Source organism: Monodon monoceros, unplaced genomic scaffold (genome assembly GCF_005190385.1).
Source record: "Monodon monoceros isolate NGI ecotype Baffin Bay Population unplaced genomic scaffold, NGI_Narwhal_1 Super_Scaffold_2, whole genome shotgun sequence".
In the NCBI taxonomy this organism is placed as follows: domain Eukaryota; kingdom Metazoa; phylum Chordata; class Mammalia; order Artiodactyla; family Monodontidae; genus Monodon; species Monodon monoceros.
The window spans coordinates 54466089-54487049 of NW_021703776.1; the positions used below are offsets into that span (position 1 = coordinate 54466089).

The 20961-nt window shown below is 42.3% G+C and overlaps 1 protein-coding gene across 1 annotated transcript in view; it reads right to left on the minus strand.

The window, feature by feature from the left end:
- Positions 1-1043: 1043 nt before the first annotated feature.
- The window catches only part of GSDME (gasdermin E), a 77555-nt gene continuing 57637 nt past the window's right edge, over positions 1044-20961 (minus strand). Inside the window, exons 8-11 of the mRNA XM_029233951.1 lie at positions 19565-19692; positions 18656-18851; positions 7848-7921; positions 1044-4622 (exon numbers count right to left, since the gene is read on the minus strand). Coding sequence (XP_029089784.1) covers positions 4392-4622; positions 7848-7921; positions 18656-18851; positions 19565-19692 — 629 coding nt within the window. The 3' untranslated portion in view covers positions 1044-4391. The remainder of the gene's footprint in view (positions 4623-7847; positions 7922-18655; positions 18852-19564; positions 19693-20961) is intronic.

Genomic DNA, 20961 nt, shown 5'->3' on the forward strand with positions numbered 1-20961 from the left:
TATATCCTTGCCTCCTTTGTCATAAATTAGTTGACCATAGGAGCGTGGGTTTATTTCTGGGCTTTCTATCCTGTTCCATTGATCTGTATTTCTGTTTTTGTGCCAGTACCATATTGTCTTGATTACTGTAGCTCTGTAGTATAGTCTGAAGTCAGGGAGTCTGATTCCTCCAGCTCCGTTTTTTTTCCTCAAGACTGCTTTGGCTATTTGGGGTCTTTTGCGTCTCCATACAAATTTTAAGATTTTTTGTTCTAGTTCTGTAAAAAATGCCACTGGTAATTTGATAGGGATTGCATTGAATCTGTAGATTGCTTTGGGTAGTATAGTCGTTTTCACAATATTGATTCTTCCAATCCAAGAACATAGTATATCTCTCCATCTGTACACCACATCTTCTTAATGCAGTCATCTCTTGATGGGGACTCAGGTTGCTTCCATGTCTTTGCTATTGTAAGTAATGATGCTGTGAACATTGGGGTGCATGTATCTTTTCAAATTAATGGTTTCATTTTTTCCAGATAGTGGGATTGCTGGATCACGTTAGTTCTATTTTTAGTTTTTGAGGAACCGCCATACCGTTTTCTGTAGTGGCTGCACTGATTTACATTCCCACCAGCAGTATACAAAGGTTCCCTTTTCTCCACATCCTCTCCAGCATTTGTTATTGTAGGCTTTTTGATAATAGCCATTCTGACCAGTTTGACGTGATACTTCATTGTGGGTTTGATTTGCATTTTTCTAATAATTAGCAGTGTTGAGCATCTTTTCATGTGCCTGTTGGCCATCCCTATATCTTCTTTGGGAAAATATCTATTCAAGTCTTCTGTCCATTTTTTGATTGGTTTTCTTCTATGATTGAGTTGTATGAGCTGTTTGTATATTTTGGATATTAACCCCTTGTCGGCAGCCTCATTTGCCAATATTTTCTCCCATTCCATAGGCTGCCTTTTTGTTTTGTTGATGGTTTTCATTTGCTGTGCAAAAGCTTTTAAGTTTAACTCAGTCCCATTTGCTTACGTTTGCTTTTATTTCTTTAGCCTTGGGGGACTGATCCAAGAAAATATTGTTATGCTTTATGTCAAAGAGCTTTTCACCTATATTCCAAAAAAATTAGGTTTTAAGTAAAGTCATCCCTTGGTTATGCATGGTTGGGCATCTGTGGATTGTATAGTACTGTAGTGTTTATTGAAAAAAATCCCCATATAAGTGGACCTGTGCAGTTCAAATTCATGTTTGTTCAAGGGTCCAACTGTGTGTGGTTCATTCTTCCATCTTATACTACCTGTTAGTTTTCTATCACTGCAGTAACAAATTACCACAAACTCAGCAGCTTAAAATACAAACTTATCATCTCAGTTCTGTAGGTCTGAAGCCCAACACAAGTTTCACCAGGCTAAAGTGAAGTTGTCTCCCAGGCCCTGCCCTGGCTCTTACCTGCAGGTCTGGAGGAGAATCTGCGTCCAGGCTCTTGCATGTTGTTGGTGGACTCCAGTTCCATGCAGTTGTAGAACCGAAGTCCCCTTCCTTGCTGGCTGTCTGACCGACTGCTCTCTTGTCCTTGAACTGGCCCCCTCTGTCTTGAGAGCCAGTGACAGCACTGAATTCTTCTCATGCCTCATCTTTCCTGCATTTTCTTTGGCCAAATCCCTCTCTCACTGACCCTTCTGCCTTCTTTCTTTTAAGGCTCCACCCAGATAATCCAGAATAATCTGTCCATCTCAAGGTCCACAACCTAAAAACACCTGTAAAGTCTCCGTTTGCCAGGTTCTAGGGATTTATTAGGTCATGAACACATTTTAGGGGCCATTATCAGGCCAAACCACACCAGCTAATCATGTCAGCATTTCTTCCTATATCCATTTATGAAACAAAAGTGGTTGTGGAAACGAGTTAAGGTGGTTGTTCTCTTCTAGGAAGTACTACTCTATTTACTGTTTTCTAGGTGTTCTGGGATACTAGAACTTGTTTCCAAATCTAATTATTAAAAGAAGTATGGTTCTGGATCTCAAGCAGTAAATAAACATACATTTAAAATTAATATTTAACGATGAGGAAACTAGTTAGTTAGAAGAACCTTTTGGAGGCCCAGTCTCACCCTCACTGGAGTCCAGCACTACTTACTACCTCACCCACCAGATCCCAATGGGGGTCTGCTGTAGCAGCATAAGGCTGTATCTTTTTCTTTTTTTTTCAACATCTTTATTGGAGTATAATTGCTTTACAATGTTGTGTTAGTTTCTGCTTTATAACAAAGTGAACTAGCTATATGTATACATATCCCTTCCCTCTTGCGTCTCCCTCCTACCCTCCCTATCCCACCCCTCTAGGTGGACACAAAGCACCGAGCTGATCTCCCTGTGCAATGCGGCTGCTTCTGGCTATATCTTTCTCAATAGCTAATGTCTAAAACACAGTCCAGCAAGATAACTGGCCAGTCCTAGATTGCCTTAGTTGCTTGCTGTTTGATATAACCCAAACTTCCAGCACTTGCTTAGATGATGGCATCTTTTCTTTCTGTCTTAAAGCCTATCTTTAGTTTTTGATGTTTTGGGTTTTTTGTTATTTTTAAGACGTACAAAATTGTAACAGGAATAGAAGGGTGAACCACTCCCCCCAGTGCCTCTTGCGCCCCAACCTCTAAGTCCTTTCCTGTTTCTTGTGAACTCTTAAATGAGGGTTCCCATGCATTGTGATACATGTACATCTGTTTTTCACACAAGTAGATTCATATCACACATTCTGTCTGCAGTATGTTCTTTATACTTATTTCAGAAAACCAGACAAGAGGCATGTATAGTACCACCATCTTAACACAACTATCTTGACTTTTGAATGTTCTTTCCAATTTGTGAATAAGGTGCTTATTTTCTACGTTGTTGCCACCACTCTGTGTCCTTTTCTTATATCATAAGTATGTGCATAATTTTGTCTTATTTTAATAGAGGTCATGAAAGGGTTATTTTCATTCCTTACTATTAAACATTCATTAAAATCTCAAGTGCAGAAAGGGAATAAGTAAGTGATGCTGAGGTGAAAAACAGGTACTGAGTAACACAATGTTTCTCTCTAACAACTGCTTGCCCTCCTGCTCCTAAAGTAAGAAATTCTAGCAGTAGGTCTCAGCAGCTTCTTGCTAAGGGAAAGCAGAAGTGGCTTCAGAGCCCCAGTGGCATCAGGAGCACTCAAGAGACAGTCCAGGCTATTAATAGGAGAAGGATATGAAAGCAGAATGAAGAAGAGAAATATATACAATTCAAAGTTTCCTTTGATACAAAATGTAGTATTTTACAAATTCAACATCCAGAATGCATGGGAAATCCACACATTGCTCTAGACATAGGACTGGTACATTCATCAAAGCACAGCAAAGTCAAAATGGATAGAGCTTGACCCTAAGGAACAGTGTCCTGCTGTTAGAGTCTTCTGCTAAACAATAACCTCTGTACTCTAGTGGCATTTACCGTTCGTTTTTCAATTAATCAATCACTGCATAGCATACAGCACATTCAAAATGGAGCCTTCTATGAAGAGAAATTCCTCCCCACAGCATTCACACATTTTTGGATCAAAGCATCAGCCTCATCTGTTTTTAACAGGAAGTGGGAACTAGATGGACCCATTTTTCTGCAGAGAAAAGATCTGAATGTACTCTGGCTTACAATTCTCAACCCTCCACCAGCTCTTCATGTGCTGGGGTCTAACTCGGACACTGGGTTACCAGCACAAGAGGATCTCCTATGAAAAACACACTGTACACAGAGTACGTGGTGGCTAAATTTGAGGCGATTCATATGCAAAAAGTCACCACTTATTAAACTGTTCCGTAAGTTCATCTCCTAGATCAACCTTTAACGTGGTGATCTAAGCCCCAAAGGCAGTATCTTAATGACGCTGAGAAATACCCAGGCTTGGCTGATAACACGTAGAGGCAGACCTCAGAGATACTGGGGACTTGGTTGCAGACCACTGCAGTAAAGCGAGTCACACAAATTTGTTGGTTTTCCAGTGCATATAAAACTTATGTTCATACTATCTTATATGTCTATTATGTGTACAATAGCATTATGTCTAAACAATGTATATACCTTAATTTTAAAATACTTTATTGCTAAAAAATGCTAACCATCATCTGAGCCGAGTTGTAATCTTTTTGCAGTAGTATCATCAAAGATCACCATGACAAATATAATAATAATGAAAAAGTCTGAAATACTGGGAGAATTACCAAAATGTGACAACAGTGAGCAAATGCTGTTGGAAAAATGGCACCGATAGACTTGCTCGACTCAGGGTTGTCACAGACCTTCAATTTGTAAAAAAAAAAAAAAAAAAGTGCATTATCTGCAAAGTGCAATAAAATAAGGTGTACCTGTAATCCACATATGACACTGTTACTGTGCTCTGCCCAAAGCACAGAGTCCATTCAGGCTTATATAAAGAATCAGTGGGAAAACGTTAGGGTCCTTCCGGGTGGCAACTTTCACAGAAGGTTGCAGTCTCTCCAGGTTAATGTCAGCTGAGGCAAACAGACGCTGCACGATCCCAAACCTTTCTGTATCTTTCAGTGGAGCCAAGACTGGGTCTTCAAGATCAGACACACCATCATCAGACAGAGCATGGAGCTGAAATGACACATGTAAACAAATCCACCAAAAAAGGTTATAGAAAATACACACCATTGGATAATAATGCTAGCACTTCTAACTAATTATGGGGGAAAAATTAAGTTGTTTACATTCCCCAAATAGAGCAGGGAAAACCCTTAGGCTGTAACAGGATATATTTGGCCCAGGCCAGGACCTCCACTTCGCCTGGAGTCCTCTGACCCAATCCCTACTCTCTGAACTCTAGAAAGGTCAGCATATAACTTTCTTATACACACAGTATGTAAGGTTTGTTTTTTTTTAATTTTAATTCACCTATTAGAATGTCTTACATGTTTGCATGAACTCCTCAAAGGTAGGTACCATGGTTTATTTAGTGATGCTTCTTGCCTTAAGCTCTTCTTTCCACCTGCGACATCCTTCCTCCAGAGTTACCCACAGAACTTTCCTTCTCATCTCTGAGCTGTCGGTTGAAATGCCACATCAGAAGGGCCTTTCCTAATCCTCTCTCCATCGAGCCACTTGCTACCCCCATATCCCAGCCACGATTACATTATTTTATTGTCTTCATATGCTGGCTGTATCTGAAATTATCTTCCTGACATTCCCTGTTTACTCTGTTTATTAAAACCTAAGCTGCCCAGGAGAGCAGGGACCTGGTCCGTTGTGCTTACCTTATACCCTGCCTAAAACATCGACCCTCAGTTGAACGTTAGTTCTTCAGAGAGGTCACATCAAACACTGCTCTAATTGCAACTGCTCAGAACCTGTGAAACTTTGCTTTTAGGGTCTTGAGCAGTGCCTCTGACACAGTTGTTTTTAATCTTTAGTAATTACAAATTTGCCAGTAGATTTGAATTTTAAACAGGCACTCAGAACCAGATCAGATTAATAATGTAGAAAGTAAAATTTAAAATAAAAAGTGAAGCCTTATAAGGTATACATGAATTTTAACTGAATCTGAAGGGAATCCAAAAGAATTCCAGACATGTTCTGAGCACTGATAATCTTTCTTACTAAAAGTAATAAGCAACTTGCCCCAGGGGCTGAAGGGCAGCACTCATTTGCATATAAAGGAACTTGTGTGTCTGTTATCAAAATCAGCCTTACAAATCTACACCTTGTAGATTCACCCAATGCAACTCACACAGTGTAACCAGAGGTTTCCCCTTACCACGTGGCCTAGACTGTAAATTGTAGATGATGCTTTAGGGAGTGGATCTGGCCTGCTTCTTTAAGCATGAGCACCACATCCGGTGATTTAAGAATAAGCTCCACTGATGCAGCACAGTGGGCTGTGTCCTGGGTCTGGTGGAGAAGCACCCAGCAACATCCTGCCTTCTTCTCTGAACATCTGCCAACCCCCCAGAGGCACTTCTCAGTATAAGAGAGATTACAGTCACCCAAAGGGGGGGGGGGGAAATGTGTGAAATTAACATTCCCTCCAGATGATTCTCACTTTCTTACCAGCTCTTTCACCAGTTCGCAAATGTGTTAGTGTAGCTGACGCTGTTCTTTCAAAAGCCCTTCAGCAAGCCTCTCAAAGTGACTCTGGCCACCAGACAAGACAAGACAGGCATGCAAGGAGATTTCTGTACCCTGCTCTAAGTAAATACCTATAGGAAACATAAGATACCCAGATTCCTTCAGGAGGCAGAAGCCTTGCGGTCCTAACAAACGTTGTTATGAGCTCTAGGGGAGATTAAAGACCTTCCTGAGTGTCTTCACATAAAGAAAAATTACTTCTTTATGTTGAGCAGCCCACAAAGGCAAACAGATGACTCTGTGGGTGGGTAGTTTTGCACCAAGGTAGAATACCAGCTGTGCTGGGACTCCAAGTGCGTCCTAATGGCTACTCCCAGAACACCAACAGAGCAGAACTTGGAAGCAACCCAAAGATCAAATCCTAGAGCAGACCTACAGGGAAGATGACAACTAACTGTGAGCTGGCTGGGAGAGGGAGGGAGTTAGCTAATGCAGTCTCGGCAGTATTTTCTTTTTTATATACTTCCTGAATGCAGTTAATGACTTTGTAAATACATGGTGAGGGCTGACTTGGGATATGCTAAATACTTAGTTGCTGCAAAAGGGAGCTAAGCTAGAAAGCAGAGTTACTGTCATTGCAGACAATTAGATAATGATAGATATTGTTTCCATAACCAAACTGCGCCATCAGCCTTTACCCTCAGCTGGCCGCACCACAGTGGCATGCTGGCTCATTTTCAAGTAGTTCAGTTTTTGTGGTCAAAGTACAAGAACACAGCATTCCTCTGCACAGGTAGAATCTGCTCTCGGTTGTGAATGACATCTAAACTGCTCCTTGGAATGAAGCCTTGCTGCAGTCTCTGGATGTCTTTGCTATGCCAAGAAGTACCAGAGGCACTAACCACAGTGCTCAAAGTTCCCAGAGTAGATGCATAACGAACTGCAGGGTCCTATCTAGGCAGTCTACCCCAATACCTGCTTCCCAGATCTGGGAGCAGAGCTCTGAGCTTTGGTCCTTCAGGTCTACATAGCATGCTGGCCTCAGCCCTTAGTAACCAGGCCTCAAAATAACATAGCCGGGTATCCTCTGCTTCTCTGCCCTAGGCTGAGCAACACCTGCAGAAGCTACAACAGAGGAGCCGCCCCAGCCTACTGATGGTCCCTTCTATTGATGACCCCGTTTGTAATTTAAAAAGGAAAAGCTTAACCTTGACTTTCAGGGCTAAGCTCATCATTACCCAGCTCTTGCTCTTGCCGTGGCATTTCCTGAGGGCATGAAGCTAATGATATTCCTAGGAGAAAATGAAATGTCTCCCTGAGACAAAGCAGTCCTCTTGAATACCTCCCCTGTTAAATTTGATGCAGAGCTGAATCAAACTGGTCCAGCCACAGAACTGCCATTGCAAATAGTGTGGTGTCAGGCCCCTTCCCTGCAACACTGCACCAAGCCTTGGCCAAAATTCTCTCCAAAAAATGCAAAAATCATGAGATTTGGAGTATAAATATAAGGTTTGAGTCCTAGCCCTGCTAGCAAGTTCTTCAAATAACTCCTTTCCCTCTGAGCCTTAGCCTTCCTATGGGGTGTGTGACGTGGGCAGGGTGTAAAAAAGAGAGAGATTAATAATACCCGTTTTAACCTATTCTGAAGGGCTGTTGTGGATGAGAAAGCCTAGCGAGTTTTATCAGCTGTTAGGTGTCCATCTCCTCATCACTTCCCTGTTCCTGCCCATCCCCAGGTCCTCTCTGGGAGGTTCTTACCAGATGGCACAGTGTAGGAATAATCTGGAGCTTACAACAAGTGCCCAGCAGACCTGCTGCGTTATCTGGCATTTCTGCAGGAGAAAAAAAAAAAATCAGTCACCATCAAAAAGCACCCATGGAAACAGAGCCAGCCCCCGAGCTGTACCTAATTTATATATCCTCTGTCAGTCAGGCAGAGGATATGCTCAGTAACTGTAGGATAAATGAATGAATGGGGCTACACCGGCAGCAAAGGCCTTTCAGAAAATAGATGTAGGGACCAGGTAACCAGCTCTGTGTGTTCACCAGGGGATATTTCTTACATGCCATTTGCCAATCAGAAAGAACGGTACAGACTAAGGGAAAAGTGAATCAGCATAGAAAAGTAGAAAGAACCTGGGGTTTGGTGACAGAAGAGCAGTGTTTGAGCGCCACTAAATATTTGGGAGCGACCTTGGGTATACCTCTCTCAGCAAGGTTCCTCATTTGCATACTATAGATTTTTTTTCTCTGCCTATGTCAGAGAACTATGTAAACTATAAAGGGTTATACCTAGGTCACTAATCATTTGGGGGAGAAAGATATAATGTGGTCTAGTCAAGGGGTGGCACAGCAGACCTCTTGAGCCCAGGACTCTGCAGGGCCCCCTGGCCCACAGCTAGCTCAACACAAGAGTACCAGTGGCAGAGAGCATTGGCACAGAGCTGTATAAGGCTGGGGGCTGCCCCCAGAAGGGTCCTGCCAAGCCCCAGGAAGAGGAAATCCAGATCAGTGTTAGTCAAAACCAGTTTTAAATACCTCCCAAGGTAGAACAGATGCAGTTGCTAAAAGGACCCAATCCCTTGGGATACAATCTTTGCACTGAAAAGGCAAAAGAGAAAAGAATCGTCTGCTCCATCATCTGGCGCAGGGAACGCTCATGAACCCCCCCATCTCCTGCATTAATTAGAAGCCTTATTTATATAAAGGGCAGTGTGTCGCTGAGGCTGTGGCCCAACAGAGCACAACGAAACACGGCCTTCTCCCAAGAGCAGAAGGCTGCTAGGGGGATGGGGCAGCCCCGAGGTCTGAGCCTAAATGGCATTTAAATGTGCTTTTGTCTCCAGAGAGTCCCCACCGTTTTCAACAGATCCTCAAGGAGGCCCGGCTCCCAAATCAGGAAGATGAAGATGGTAACGGTATGGGGCCTTGTGGAAAGATCCACAGGGCTGTGAAGGGCCAGGACAAAGTCCCCTGGGACATGATGTCCTGGCTGAGCTACCATCACAAGTCATCTCACCCGTTCATGTGTCCATTCCTCACTTCTCAGGTGACTCCCAAGTCCCATGTAATCGTCATCATCCCTTATTCTTGGAAATACTTTACTTCCATGTTACTCAGTGGTCATTCACTACCTTGAGCATGGCGCTAGGGACACAGCTCTACTTTGCAGCGCTTACCACCTAATTTCACTGCTTGACTGTAGTTCCCTTGAGGGTGGGGATGATGATTTTCTCCTACCTCAGCATCTAGCAGTGCCTAAAACACAGCAGAGGCTTCTTCAGCGTTTCTGGAATTGAAATGATTTCTTTTGATCTTTCATATTCTAACTATTTTACAAATGAAACCTGGGAAGTTCATGCTTAAGGTCACAAAATAGGGGAAGTGTTCCAGGAGATGGGCTAGATGCTGAGACTGAAGTGCTTTAAACAAACAGGAGGAGGGCGGTTCAAGATGGCACCGTAAGAAGATCCGGAACTCACCTCCTTCCACAGACAAACTGAATCTACAGCGACATATGGGACAGTTTCCTCTGAAGAAACCCAAAACTACCTGAGCAACTCCCATACATCAGGTGAACAAGGAAAAAAAACCCATATGCCTATAGTGAACTGAGAAATCATTCTTAAAGGGCTTGCACGGGACTTACCCACCCCTAGGACCCAGCACAGAAGCAGCTGTTTGAAAAACCCCCATACTCTCTATGAAAGAGGCTCGTTATCATAAAGCATCGGCCTGGGGGTAGGCATGTAATTTAACACGCACCTAGGGACCTGCTGGTGTACCCTCTGGGGACAGAGGCCATCAGACACCATCTTTGCACCCTTCCTCTGCCACACTTCAAAGCACCAATATTTCCCAGAGAAGGGCTAGGACACATCTCTGGTGCCCTTGTTTTTGTGGCTGCCACCCAGGAAACACCCCTTGATCGTCTGGCTCTCATGGCCAGCAGGGCTTGCATTCCTGGGTCCCTCGGGACTGTAACAATCAGACTGTTCTTGGCCAGCTACCACCCCCAAGGCACTGTCAGACAGCAAACTGAAACACACCCCTCGTCTTCCGTGAAAGAGGCCCAGTCGCTCGGCCTGAGGGGCAAGCTTCTGGTTTGACATACGTCTAGGGGTCTGCTCTCAGAACAGAGGCCAATGGATGCTACCTTTGTGCTCTCCATCTCCTGCCTCATTCCAGGTTGCTGGTATCTCCTGGAAAGGAGCTTATACAATCGTCTAGCTTGTGATTTCTGTGACTGCCACCCAGTGACACTTTTAGGTCACCTGGCTCTACTGGCTAGCAGGATTTACACTGTGGTCTGTATATACTTGTATACTTTAAAAGCTGCTGCATGAAGCTCTGGCTTCTAATCAGCCTAAATCTAGGTGCTGACTGAGATCCTCTTTGGGGCACTGACAGGTGTTGACAAACCCTCAACTATTGGGAGCCACTAAAAATAGGCTGCTTGGACAATCACAAAGCTTTGAGAGACAACAAAGAGCTAGGGTGAGGTTGAATAAGGTCCTCCTCTCTTACATGAGACCACTCCCTCACGTGAGAGGAGACTACTTTACCTTCTGCATGGAAACAAACACAGAGTGTCAAGGAAAATGAAGAAACAGAGAAATATGTTCCAAACAGAAGAACAAGATAAAAGCTCAGAAAAGGTCCTGAATGAAAAGCATATAAATGATTTATTTGCCTGCTAAAGAGTTCAAAATATCATAAAAATGCTTAATAAGCTTGGGGAAGAATGGATGAACACAGTGAGAGCTTCAACAAAGAACGAGAAAATATAGGAAAGGACCAAAATAAAGTCACAGAGATGAAGAATACAATAAATGAACCAAAACACACAGTAGAGGGTTCGACCACAGACTAGACGAAGCAGATGATCACTGAATTCAAAGACAAGGCAATGAGACGCACCCAATCAGAGCAGCAAAAAGAAAAAGGTGAAAAAAAAGTAAACACAGCTTAAGAAACTATGCTACAGCATCAAGCAGACCAACATTGGCACTATACGGATCCCAGAAGAAGAGAGAAAGGGGCTGAAAACTTCCCTAACCTGGGGAAGGAAACAGACACTCGGACCCAAGAAACCCAGACTGGAGGTTCCAAATAAGAGGAACCCAAAGAGACCCACACCACACCACATTAAAATGTCAAAAGTTAAAGACAAGGAGAGAATCTTAAAAGCAGCAAGAGAAAAACAACTTGTTACACACAAGGGAACCCCACCTACACGGCTATCAGCAGATCAGATTTTTCAGCAGAAACTTTGCAGCCGAGAAGGGAGTGGTATGATATAGTGAAAGTACCAAACGAAAAAAACTTGCAACCAAGACTACCTGACAAAGTTGTCATTCAGAATTGTAGGGGAGAGAATTTTCCAGACAAGCAAAAGCTGAAGGAATTCATCACCACTAGATGAGCCTTACAAGAAATGTAAAAGGAACTTGTTTAACCTGAAATGAAGGAGTAGTAATAGGAAAACACATGAAAATATAAATCTCACTGGTAAAGGTAAATATATAGTAAAATTCAGAATAATGTTGTAAGGGCAGATTAATCACAAAACTAGTACGAGATTAAAAGACAAAATTAGTAAAAAAAATAACTATAACTACAATAATTTGTTAAGGGATATGCAAGATAAAAAGATATAATTTGTGACATCAAAACCATAAAATGGCAGGAGGGGGAGAGTAAAAAAGTAGAGCCTTAGAATGCATTCAAACTTAAGTTGTTACCAACAGGTATTTATAACCGTCTATTTTAAGTTGGTATGTAATCCTCATGGTAACCACAAATTAAAAACCTATAGCAGATACACAAAAGAGTAAAGAGAAAGCAATCTAAGCATACCACTAGAGAAAATCATCAAATCACAAAGGAGGAGAGCAAGAGAAGAAAGGAACAAAGAACTACCAAAGAGCCACAGAGTAATTAATAAAATGGCAGTAAGTACATATCTATCAATAATAACTTTAAATGTAATTGGACTAAGTTCTCCAGTCAAAAGATGGAGTAGCTGAATGGATAATTTTTTTTTTTTTTAAAAAGACCATTATGTTGCCTACAGGAGACTCATTTCAGATGCAAGGACATACACAGACTGAAAATGAAGGGATGGAAACATATTCCATGCAAATAGAAACCAAAAGAAAGCTGGGGTTATATAGGCTTTCTTTATATCTGCAGTAAATAGACTTAAAATTAAGACTGTAATAAGAGACAAAGAAGGGCATTACATAATGATAAAGGGGTCAATCCAACAAGAGGATATAACACTTTTAAATATTTATGCACCCAACATAGGAGCACCTAAATATATAAAGAAAATAGACCTAAAAAGAGAAATAGCAATACAATAAGAGTAGGGGACTTTTAATACTCCACTTTGATCAATGGATAGATCATCCAGAGAGAAAACCAATAAGAAACAGTGGCCTTAAATGACACATTAGATCAGATGGATTTAACAGATACATGGAGCACATTCCATACAAAAGGAAAAGAGCATACATTCTTCTCAAGCACACATGGAACATTCTCCATGATAGGTCATATTTTATAGGCCACAAAACAAGTCTTAATAAATTTAAGAAGACTGAAATCATATCAAGCATTTTTCCCGACCACAATGGTATAAAAGTAGAAATCAATTACAAGAAAACTGGAAAAGTCAAAATATGTGGAGATTAAACAATGTGCTACTGAACAATATGTCAAAGAAGAAATCAATAGAAAAATCAAAAATACCTTTAGACAAATGGAAATACAACATATCAAAATGTATGGGATGTAGCAAAGCCAGTTCTAAGAGGAAAGCTCACAGCAATAAATGGCTACCTCAGGAAATAAGAAAAATCTCAAACAACCTAACTTTATACCTCAAAAAAACAGAACAAATGAAACCCAGAGTTAGTAGAAGGAAGGAAATCATAAAGATCAGAGTGGAAATTAAATGAAATGCAGACTGATAAGAGAAAAAAAAATCAATGAAACTAATAGCTGGTTCTTTGAAAAGATAAAGAAAACTAACAAACCTTTAGCTAGACTTGCCAAGAAAAAAAAGAACGTAAAATAGATAGCTAGTGGGAAGCAGCCGCATAGCACAGGGAGATCAGCTTGGTGCTTTGTGACCACCTACAGGGGTGGGATAGGGAGGGTGGGAGGGAGATGCAAGAGGGAGGGCATATGGGGATATATGTGTGCGTATAGCTGATTCACTTTGTTATAGAGCAGAAACTAACACAACATTGTAAAGCAATTATACTCCAATAAATATGTTTAAAAAATAAATTAAAAAATCAGAAATGAAAGTGGAGGGCTTCCCTGGTGGTGCAGTGGTTGACAGTCCGCCTGCCAATGCAGGGGACGCGGGTTCGTGCCCCGGTCTGGGAGGATCCCACATGCCGCGGAGCGGCTGGGCCCGTGAGCCATGGCCGCTGGGCCTGCGCGTCCGGAGCCTGTGCTCCGCGGCAGGAGAGGCCACAACAGTGAGAGGCCCGCGTACCGCAAAAAAAAAAAAAAAAAAAAAAAGAAATGAAAGTGGAGATGTTACAACTGATACCCCAGAAATACAAGAGATCATAAGAGGGTACTATGAATAATTATATGCCAAAACATTGGACAACCTAGAAGAAATTAATAAATTCCTAGCAGCATACAATCCACCAGGACTGAATCAGGAAGAAATAGTAATCAGTCTTTTCGGATTTTCTAAGTAGACTGAATCAGTAATCAAAAATCTCCCAACAAACAAAAGTCAAGGACCAGGATGGCTTCACTGGTGAATTCTGCATACATTTAAAGAATTGAAACCAATCCTTCTCAAATTCTTCCAAAAAATAAGAGGAAGGAACACTTCCAAACTTATTTTATAATGAGGCCAGCATTACCCTGATACCAAAATCAGACAAGGACACCACAAGAAAATTACAGACCAACATCCCTGATGAACGTAGATGCAAAAATCCTCAACAAAATATTAGCAAACCAAATTCAACAATACATTAAAAGGATCATACATCATGATCAAATGGGATTTTAGTCCAGAGATGCAAGGACAGTTCAACATCCGCACGTCAGTGTGATACACCATATTAACAAACGGAAGGATAGAAATCATATCATCATCTCAGTAGACACAGAAAAAGCACTTGACAAAACCCATCATCCATTTATGATAAAAACTCTCAACAAAGTGGGTAAAGAGGGAACATATCTCAACATAATAAAGGTCAGATATGACAAGTCCACAGCTAACATCATACTCAGTGGTAAAAAACTGAAAGCTTTTCCTCTAAGGTCAGAAACAAGACAAGGAAGCCCACTCACCACTTTTATTCAACATAGTATTGGAAGTCCTGGCCAGAACAGTTAAGCAAGAAGAGGAAACAAAAGGCATCCAAATCGGAAAGGAAGAAGTAAAGCTATCCCTGTTTGCACATGACATGATATTATATATAGAAAAAACCCTAAATAACAAAAAACTGTTAGCACGAATAAAGTCAGTAAAGTTGCAGTATCAAAATCAAAATACAAAAATCTGTTGCATTTCTATACACTAATAACAAACTATCAGAAAAGGAAATTAAGAAAACAATCCAATTTACAACTGCATCAAAAAGAATAAAATACCTTGGAATCAATTTAACCGTGGAGGTAAAAGACCTGTACACTGAAAACTATAGGACGCTGATGAAAGAAATTGAAGAAGACACAAGTAACTGGAAAGATATTTCATGTTCATGAATTGGGAGAATACTGCTACAATGTTCATACTACCCAAGCTACAGATTCAGTGCAACCGCTATCAGAATTCCAATGGCATTTTTCACAGAAATAGAACAATTATAAAATTTGTTTAAAACTATAAAAGATTCTGAAGAGCCAAAGCAATCTTGAGAAAGAAGAACAAAGCTGGAGATATCACACGCCCTGATTTCAAATTATATTATAAAGCTACATTAATCAAAATAGTATTGTATTGGCATAGAAACAGACACATCGATCAGTGGAACAAAATAGAGAGCCCAGAAATAATCCCATGCATATATTGTCAATTAATTTACAACAAAGGAGCCAAGAATATACAATGGAGAAAGAACAGTCTTCAATAAATGGTGCTGGGAAAACGGGACCACTATCTTACACCATACAGAAAAACTAACTCAAAATGGATCAAAGATTTAAACATAAGATCTGAAACCATAAAATTAGAAGAAAACATAGGCAGTAAATAAGCTCCTTGACATCAGTCTTGGCAATGATTTTTTTGGATTTCATACCAAAGGCAATGGCAACAAAAGCAAAAATAAACAAGTGAAACTACATCAAACTAAAAATCTTCTGCACAGCAAAGGAAATCAACAAAATGAAAAGGCAGCCTATTGATGGGGAAAGAAATATTTGCAAATCATATATCTGATAAGGGGTTAATATCCAAAACATATAAAAAACTCATACAACAACTCAATAGCAAAAAGAAATCCAATTTAAAAATGGGCAGAAGGGGCTTCCCTGGCAGCACAGTGGAATCTGCCTGCCAGTGCAGGGGACATGGGTTCGAGCCCTGGTCCAGGAAGATCCCACATGCCACGGAGCAGCTAAGCCCATGCGCCACAACTACAGAGCCTGCGCTCTAGAGCCCGCGAGCCACAACTACTGAGCCTGTGTGCCACAACTACTGAAGTCTGCACACCCTAGAGCCCGTGTTCCACAACAAGAGAAACCACTGCAATGAGAAGCCCACTCGCCACAGCTAGAGAAAGCCTGCGTGCAGCAATGAAGACCCAACGCAGCCAAAAATAAATAAATAATAAAAATTTTTTAAAAAGGGCAGAACATCTGAATAGACAGTTTTCCAAAGAAGACACACAGGTGGCTAATAGGTACATGAAAAGGTACTCAACATCACTCATCATCAGGGAAATTAAAATCAAAACCACACTGAGGTATGACCTCACATCTGTTAGAATGGCTATCATCAAAAAGACAGGAAATAACAAGTGTTGGCAAGGATGTGAAAAAAGGGAACGCTTGTGCACTGTTGGTGAGAATTTTTTAAGGCTACTCAAAAAATTAAGTCTTACTACCATAATTGGATCCAGCAATTCCACTCCTAGGTATTTATCCAAAGAAAACGAAAACACTGACTTGAAAAGATGCACCCCCATGTTCACTGCAGCATTACTTACAAAAGCTAAGATAGGGAGGCAACCTAAGTGTCTACCAATGGATGAATGGGTAAAGAATATGTGGTACACACACAGAGGAATATTATTAATCAGTAAAAAAAAAAAAAAAAAAGAAATCTTGCCACTTGTGACACCATGGATGGACCTTGAGGGCATTATGCTGAGTGAGATAAGTCAGACAGAGAAAGACAACATATGATCTCACTTATATACGGAGTCTTAAAATAAAAAAGGGCTCACAGAGCAGATTGGGAGGGGTGGGGGGGGGTAAAATGTATATGGGTGGGTAAAATGGGTGAAGACGGTTAAAAAGTACAGACTTCCAGCTATAAAATAAGTCACGGGTATGTAATGTGCAGGATGGTGACTAGAGTTAATAATACTGTACTGTATATTTGAGAGTTGCTAAGAGTAGATCTTATAAAGTTTATTTTTCTTGTGATGAAAACTTTTAACTATGTATGGTGATGCATACATAGTTAATGAGACATATATTCAAATATCGAATCATTTTGTTGTACACCTGAAATTAATGTATATACGTGTCAATTATATCTCAATTGTTTTTTTAAAAAATAAATGCTATAGAAAAAACTAGTGTTATTACTTAGAAAGCTGGAAACAGGCCTCAAAAAGGGGCCATTTCCTGTTCTAGCACCTTTCCCAGATTCTGAGAAGAGAAGACTGTTGTAGGAGGAAAAGGTCAACTCAGAAGGGCCAAGAATAAACAAGAGCATTAGTGAAAGAGCTTACACCAATCCGACCTCCACAGTGACCGACACATAAATGAGATCTCAGTTCAGAAAGATGCAGAAGAGCACCGTTGGCTTAGAAACAGGCTGCAGATATTTTCAGCTGCACTTCAAGATCTCACTATCCCTGAGCTTCCACTCAGACACAGCAGGTTAAGTCTCATGTTATGTGCCAACCCCAAGTGGCTGCCTGTGTGCAAGGCTGCAGAGAATGAGGCTGTGTCCAGGCTCAGGAAAAAAGGGACTGTGGTGCATTCAGTGTTGGCCATGTGTTACATATTTGACATCATTGGTCCAGCCTGTTGAGATTAAAATAGCTAGTGGGAAGTAGCCGCATAGCACAGGGAGATCAGCTCGGTGCTTTGTGACCACCTAGAGGGGTGGGATAGGGAGGGTGGGAGGGAGGGAGACGCAAGAGGGAAGAGATATGGGAACATATGCATACGTATAACTGATTCACTTTGTTGTAAAGCAGAAACTAACACACGACTGTAAAGCAATTATACTCCAATAAAGATGTTGAAAAAAAAATTTCAGTAAGTAATAGAGTATGTGAAGAAAGGGCTTCTCGCAAGGTAGAGAACTCTGGCCTGTAGGTTAGCTCCTGATAGAATGCCTGTAATTAAACTCTCTGATATACCAATTAACACTGGGAAAAGGTCTCCAGTGGAGTTCCACAGGGCTCTGTCTTATGTCCTATCCCAGTCAAAATGTTTACCCGTGACTTGGAATAAGGCATAGAGCGTACATTCATTGGCATATGGAGCTGGGAGAGGCATTGGCTCTGATTAATTGTTTAAAAACTGGAGGCTCCTGGGCCTTTGTTCCCCTGTGGTGCTGGGGAGGAACTCTGAATGTATCAGGAGCTCAGTGCCCTGACTAACGTCACCTTGAAGGGAAGTTGTGGGGACTAAGACTGGGCTGCCTTGCCAGGTCTTGCCTTTCTGAGAAGGAAGTGAAAGCCCAGCTTCCTCATACAGGATGACCACCTTGTGGTACCACAGACCCTCTGGCAAGGTGCGTTCCGGATGGGAGTTGGCAAAGAAGTGTCAGGGCGGCATCCGCTGCTCAATAATAATTGGATGGCCAGGATGCGTGTGGAAGTTGTGGAGCTGCTGGGCCCAGCAACCTAGTGCATTGGGATGCTCTCCGCAGCCTCCCTGCCCTAATGGCCACAGTGCTGCACTTGGGGTAGAGCCGTAAGTTTGCAAAGAGGAACAAGAGGATCAGAAGGAACGAGACACTGGGGGAGAGAGCAGGTGCCAAATGCAAGCCATTGCCACTCAGCGTTGCCAGGCAGCGAGTGTGCATCACCGGTTATGTCTGGGGAAACTGATTTCCTGTGTTGGTGGGGGCGTGTGCCCCCAGACAGCCCTCGCTGGGGGAGGAAAGGGAAGCCCTCTCTCCAAGGCACTGGAGGAGGCTGGCAGCAGACAGGCCTCCTTCATACTCAAGTCTGTGACTTCACGGCAATCCTGTTAACTTTCTCAGTCTTCCACTGCCTATCATCCCTGCACTGCTTGAAAGGGAGGGAACCTTATGTACCAAATCGTCCACAAAGTAAGCAAAGTAATTTCAAGGCAACAGCATTTCTTCCCCTTTTTTTTTTCCATACCTGCTAGCGCACTGACCAAGAAGTAGGCCGTAGAAAGGAGTTTCCGGTTGTGGACCACATCCTCTGGGCCTGGACACTCGCCCTGCACACTGTACCCCACTAGCCGCAGGAAGGCCACGAGGTCCTGCTGCTGTGAAGGCTTCAGCTTCCCCAGCACCGCCAATGAGGGTGACAGGCTGCTGACTATGTCCTCACACTGTGGGGAGAGGGGGTGGGGCAGGGAAGAGAAGAGAGACAGATCTAGTAAAGCCACAGGCCAAGCTGGGCACAACACAGGCCTCTGCCCCATGACACACAACCCTTGTAGTGAGATGGAGAGTGGTCCCCCAAATATAGGTCCACCTGGAGCTTCAGAATGAGACCTTATCTGGCATCCTTGCAGATGTAATTTAGGTAGGGATCTCGAGATCATCCTGGATTGGGGTGGGCCCTGAATCCAATGGTGGGTGTCCTTTGAGAGACAGGAAAGGAGATGGCCATGTGAAGACAGAGTAGAGATTTGAGCAATGTGGCCACAAGCCAAGGAATGCCAGGAGCCACCAGAAGCTGGAGGAGGCAAAAAAGGATTCTCTCCTAGAGCCTGTGGGGAAGCATGGCCCTAATGACACCTTGACTTTAGACTTGTGGCCTCCAGAATTGTAAGAGAGTAAATTGGAGTTTGTGGTCATTTGTTACAGCAGCCCTAGGAAACTAATACACCCTTCTATTCATCACATCGACTACCTTTCTGCAGTTAGAAAACTAAGGACCTGGGAATAAGAAAAAAAAGAAGCTTTAGGGTTAAAAGGAGGTGGGGAAATTTTAAACACCATTTTATCCCAGCTGAAGGCCTTATCCCAAGAGATCTAGCCCATCCACATCTCCAGAAAACCATGCGAAGACACTACCTTGAGATGTCTCCGGTCTTACCACTTGCTCCAGAACCAAGAGTAATTCTTCATCAAACAGGACCGCCTGGAGGACGTCATTCAGAGCTCTCTGTTGCTGCTCTGGCAGCTCCACAAAGGGATGGAAATTCCTCTCCAAGAACAGAGTGGCTGTGAAAGCAGCAGAACATACCCAGTCTCGTGACTTATCTCAGAACGAGGACCAGTAACTCTTACTTTTTATAGCTAATTGTCCTCTGTTCTTTCATAAACGCGTCCAGCTGCAGTCTTGGAACTCAGAAATAAAGGACGCGTTAAATACCACCCTGCATGTTTTTTACTAACCAGTCAAACTACTAAAGGAAGAAAGAAGGAGGGAAGGGAAGAGAGGGAGGGGAGACAGAAAGAGACAAAAAAACAGAGAAGAGGGAAGCTGGGTTTTGTTTCAGACTTTAGTTTCCTGCTGACTCACTAGACATTAAGTCTAATCAATTATTTTCTGGAAAAGTCATTTAGAATTATTAAATTATCAAGGCTGAATTACTGAACATCAGGACTTTTACAAACCTTCAGAGTCATCGTGCAAATTCCAAAATACATTCTTTTTCATATCTTTCTAATACACTACAGATTTTGTATCCTTTAATATTAAATGCATGCTTTTCAAGGGGCTGGCACAATTTTCACTGGGCAAACACAGATATTCCACTTTCTCCATTCTTCTTCACCCGTCCTGGAGAATGGGTTAGAATCCCAGCTGGATTACTAACGTCCTCTTCAGGATGCTTGAGCCTCTCCCCTTAAAATCTTCCGTTTTCATTTTAAGATAGTCAAAAGTTTCTAGTGAATTAAGCCCAGTGGGAATTTAAAAACAAGATTTGATAAACCAAAGCTTTCCTATACAGGGATGCAGACCAATACATAAATGCACCCTCCGCTGATGTCAAATTCCAGACAACAGTTATACTCAAAAACTGCTCTGTAAACACAATTAGTTCCTTGCCAGCCCCAGCCTGGAGAGAAGGGCCGTCCTGGCTGGTCTAGGGTCCAAGTGCACAGAGGCGGGCGCCCACCCTACTCCTGCCTAAACTACCCAGCCTCCCCACTCCATGCCAGGCTGCCTGGAATGACCAACTGACAGGGTGGACTGGTGGGTAAGGAAAATATAAGAAAGCTCAGCCTGTCGTGTCACTTCCTGTAGTGCAGTTCAAGGCTGCTGATGTGATTCTAACCCGGGACATTGACATCACTTAAGTGGCAGCTGAAAATCACACCCAATTACCGTGAGGGGGCCTGCAGCCCTGCATTAGATGGGAAAGCCTTAAGACTGGACCTTCACTGCCAGTTCTGTCAACATTGATATTTTTGCTACAGAAACAAAAGCATCTATATTCTGGTTTGGGACTCGTTGAAGCCCCACTGATGAGTCTCTCCTCTTAC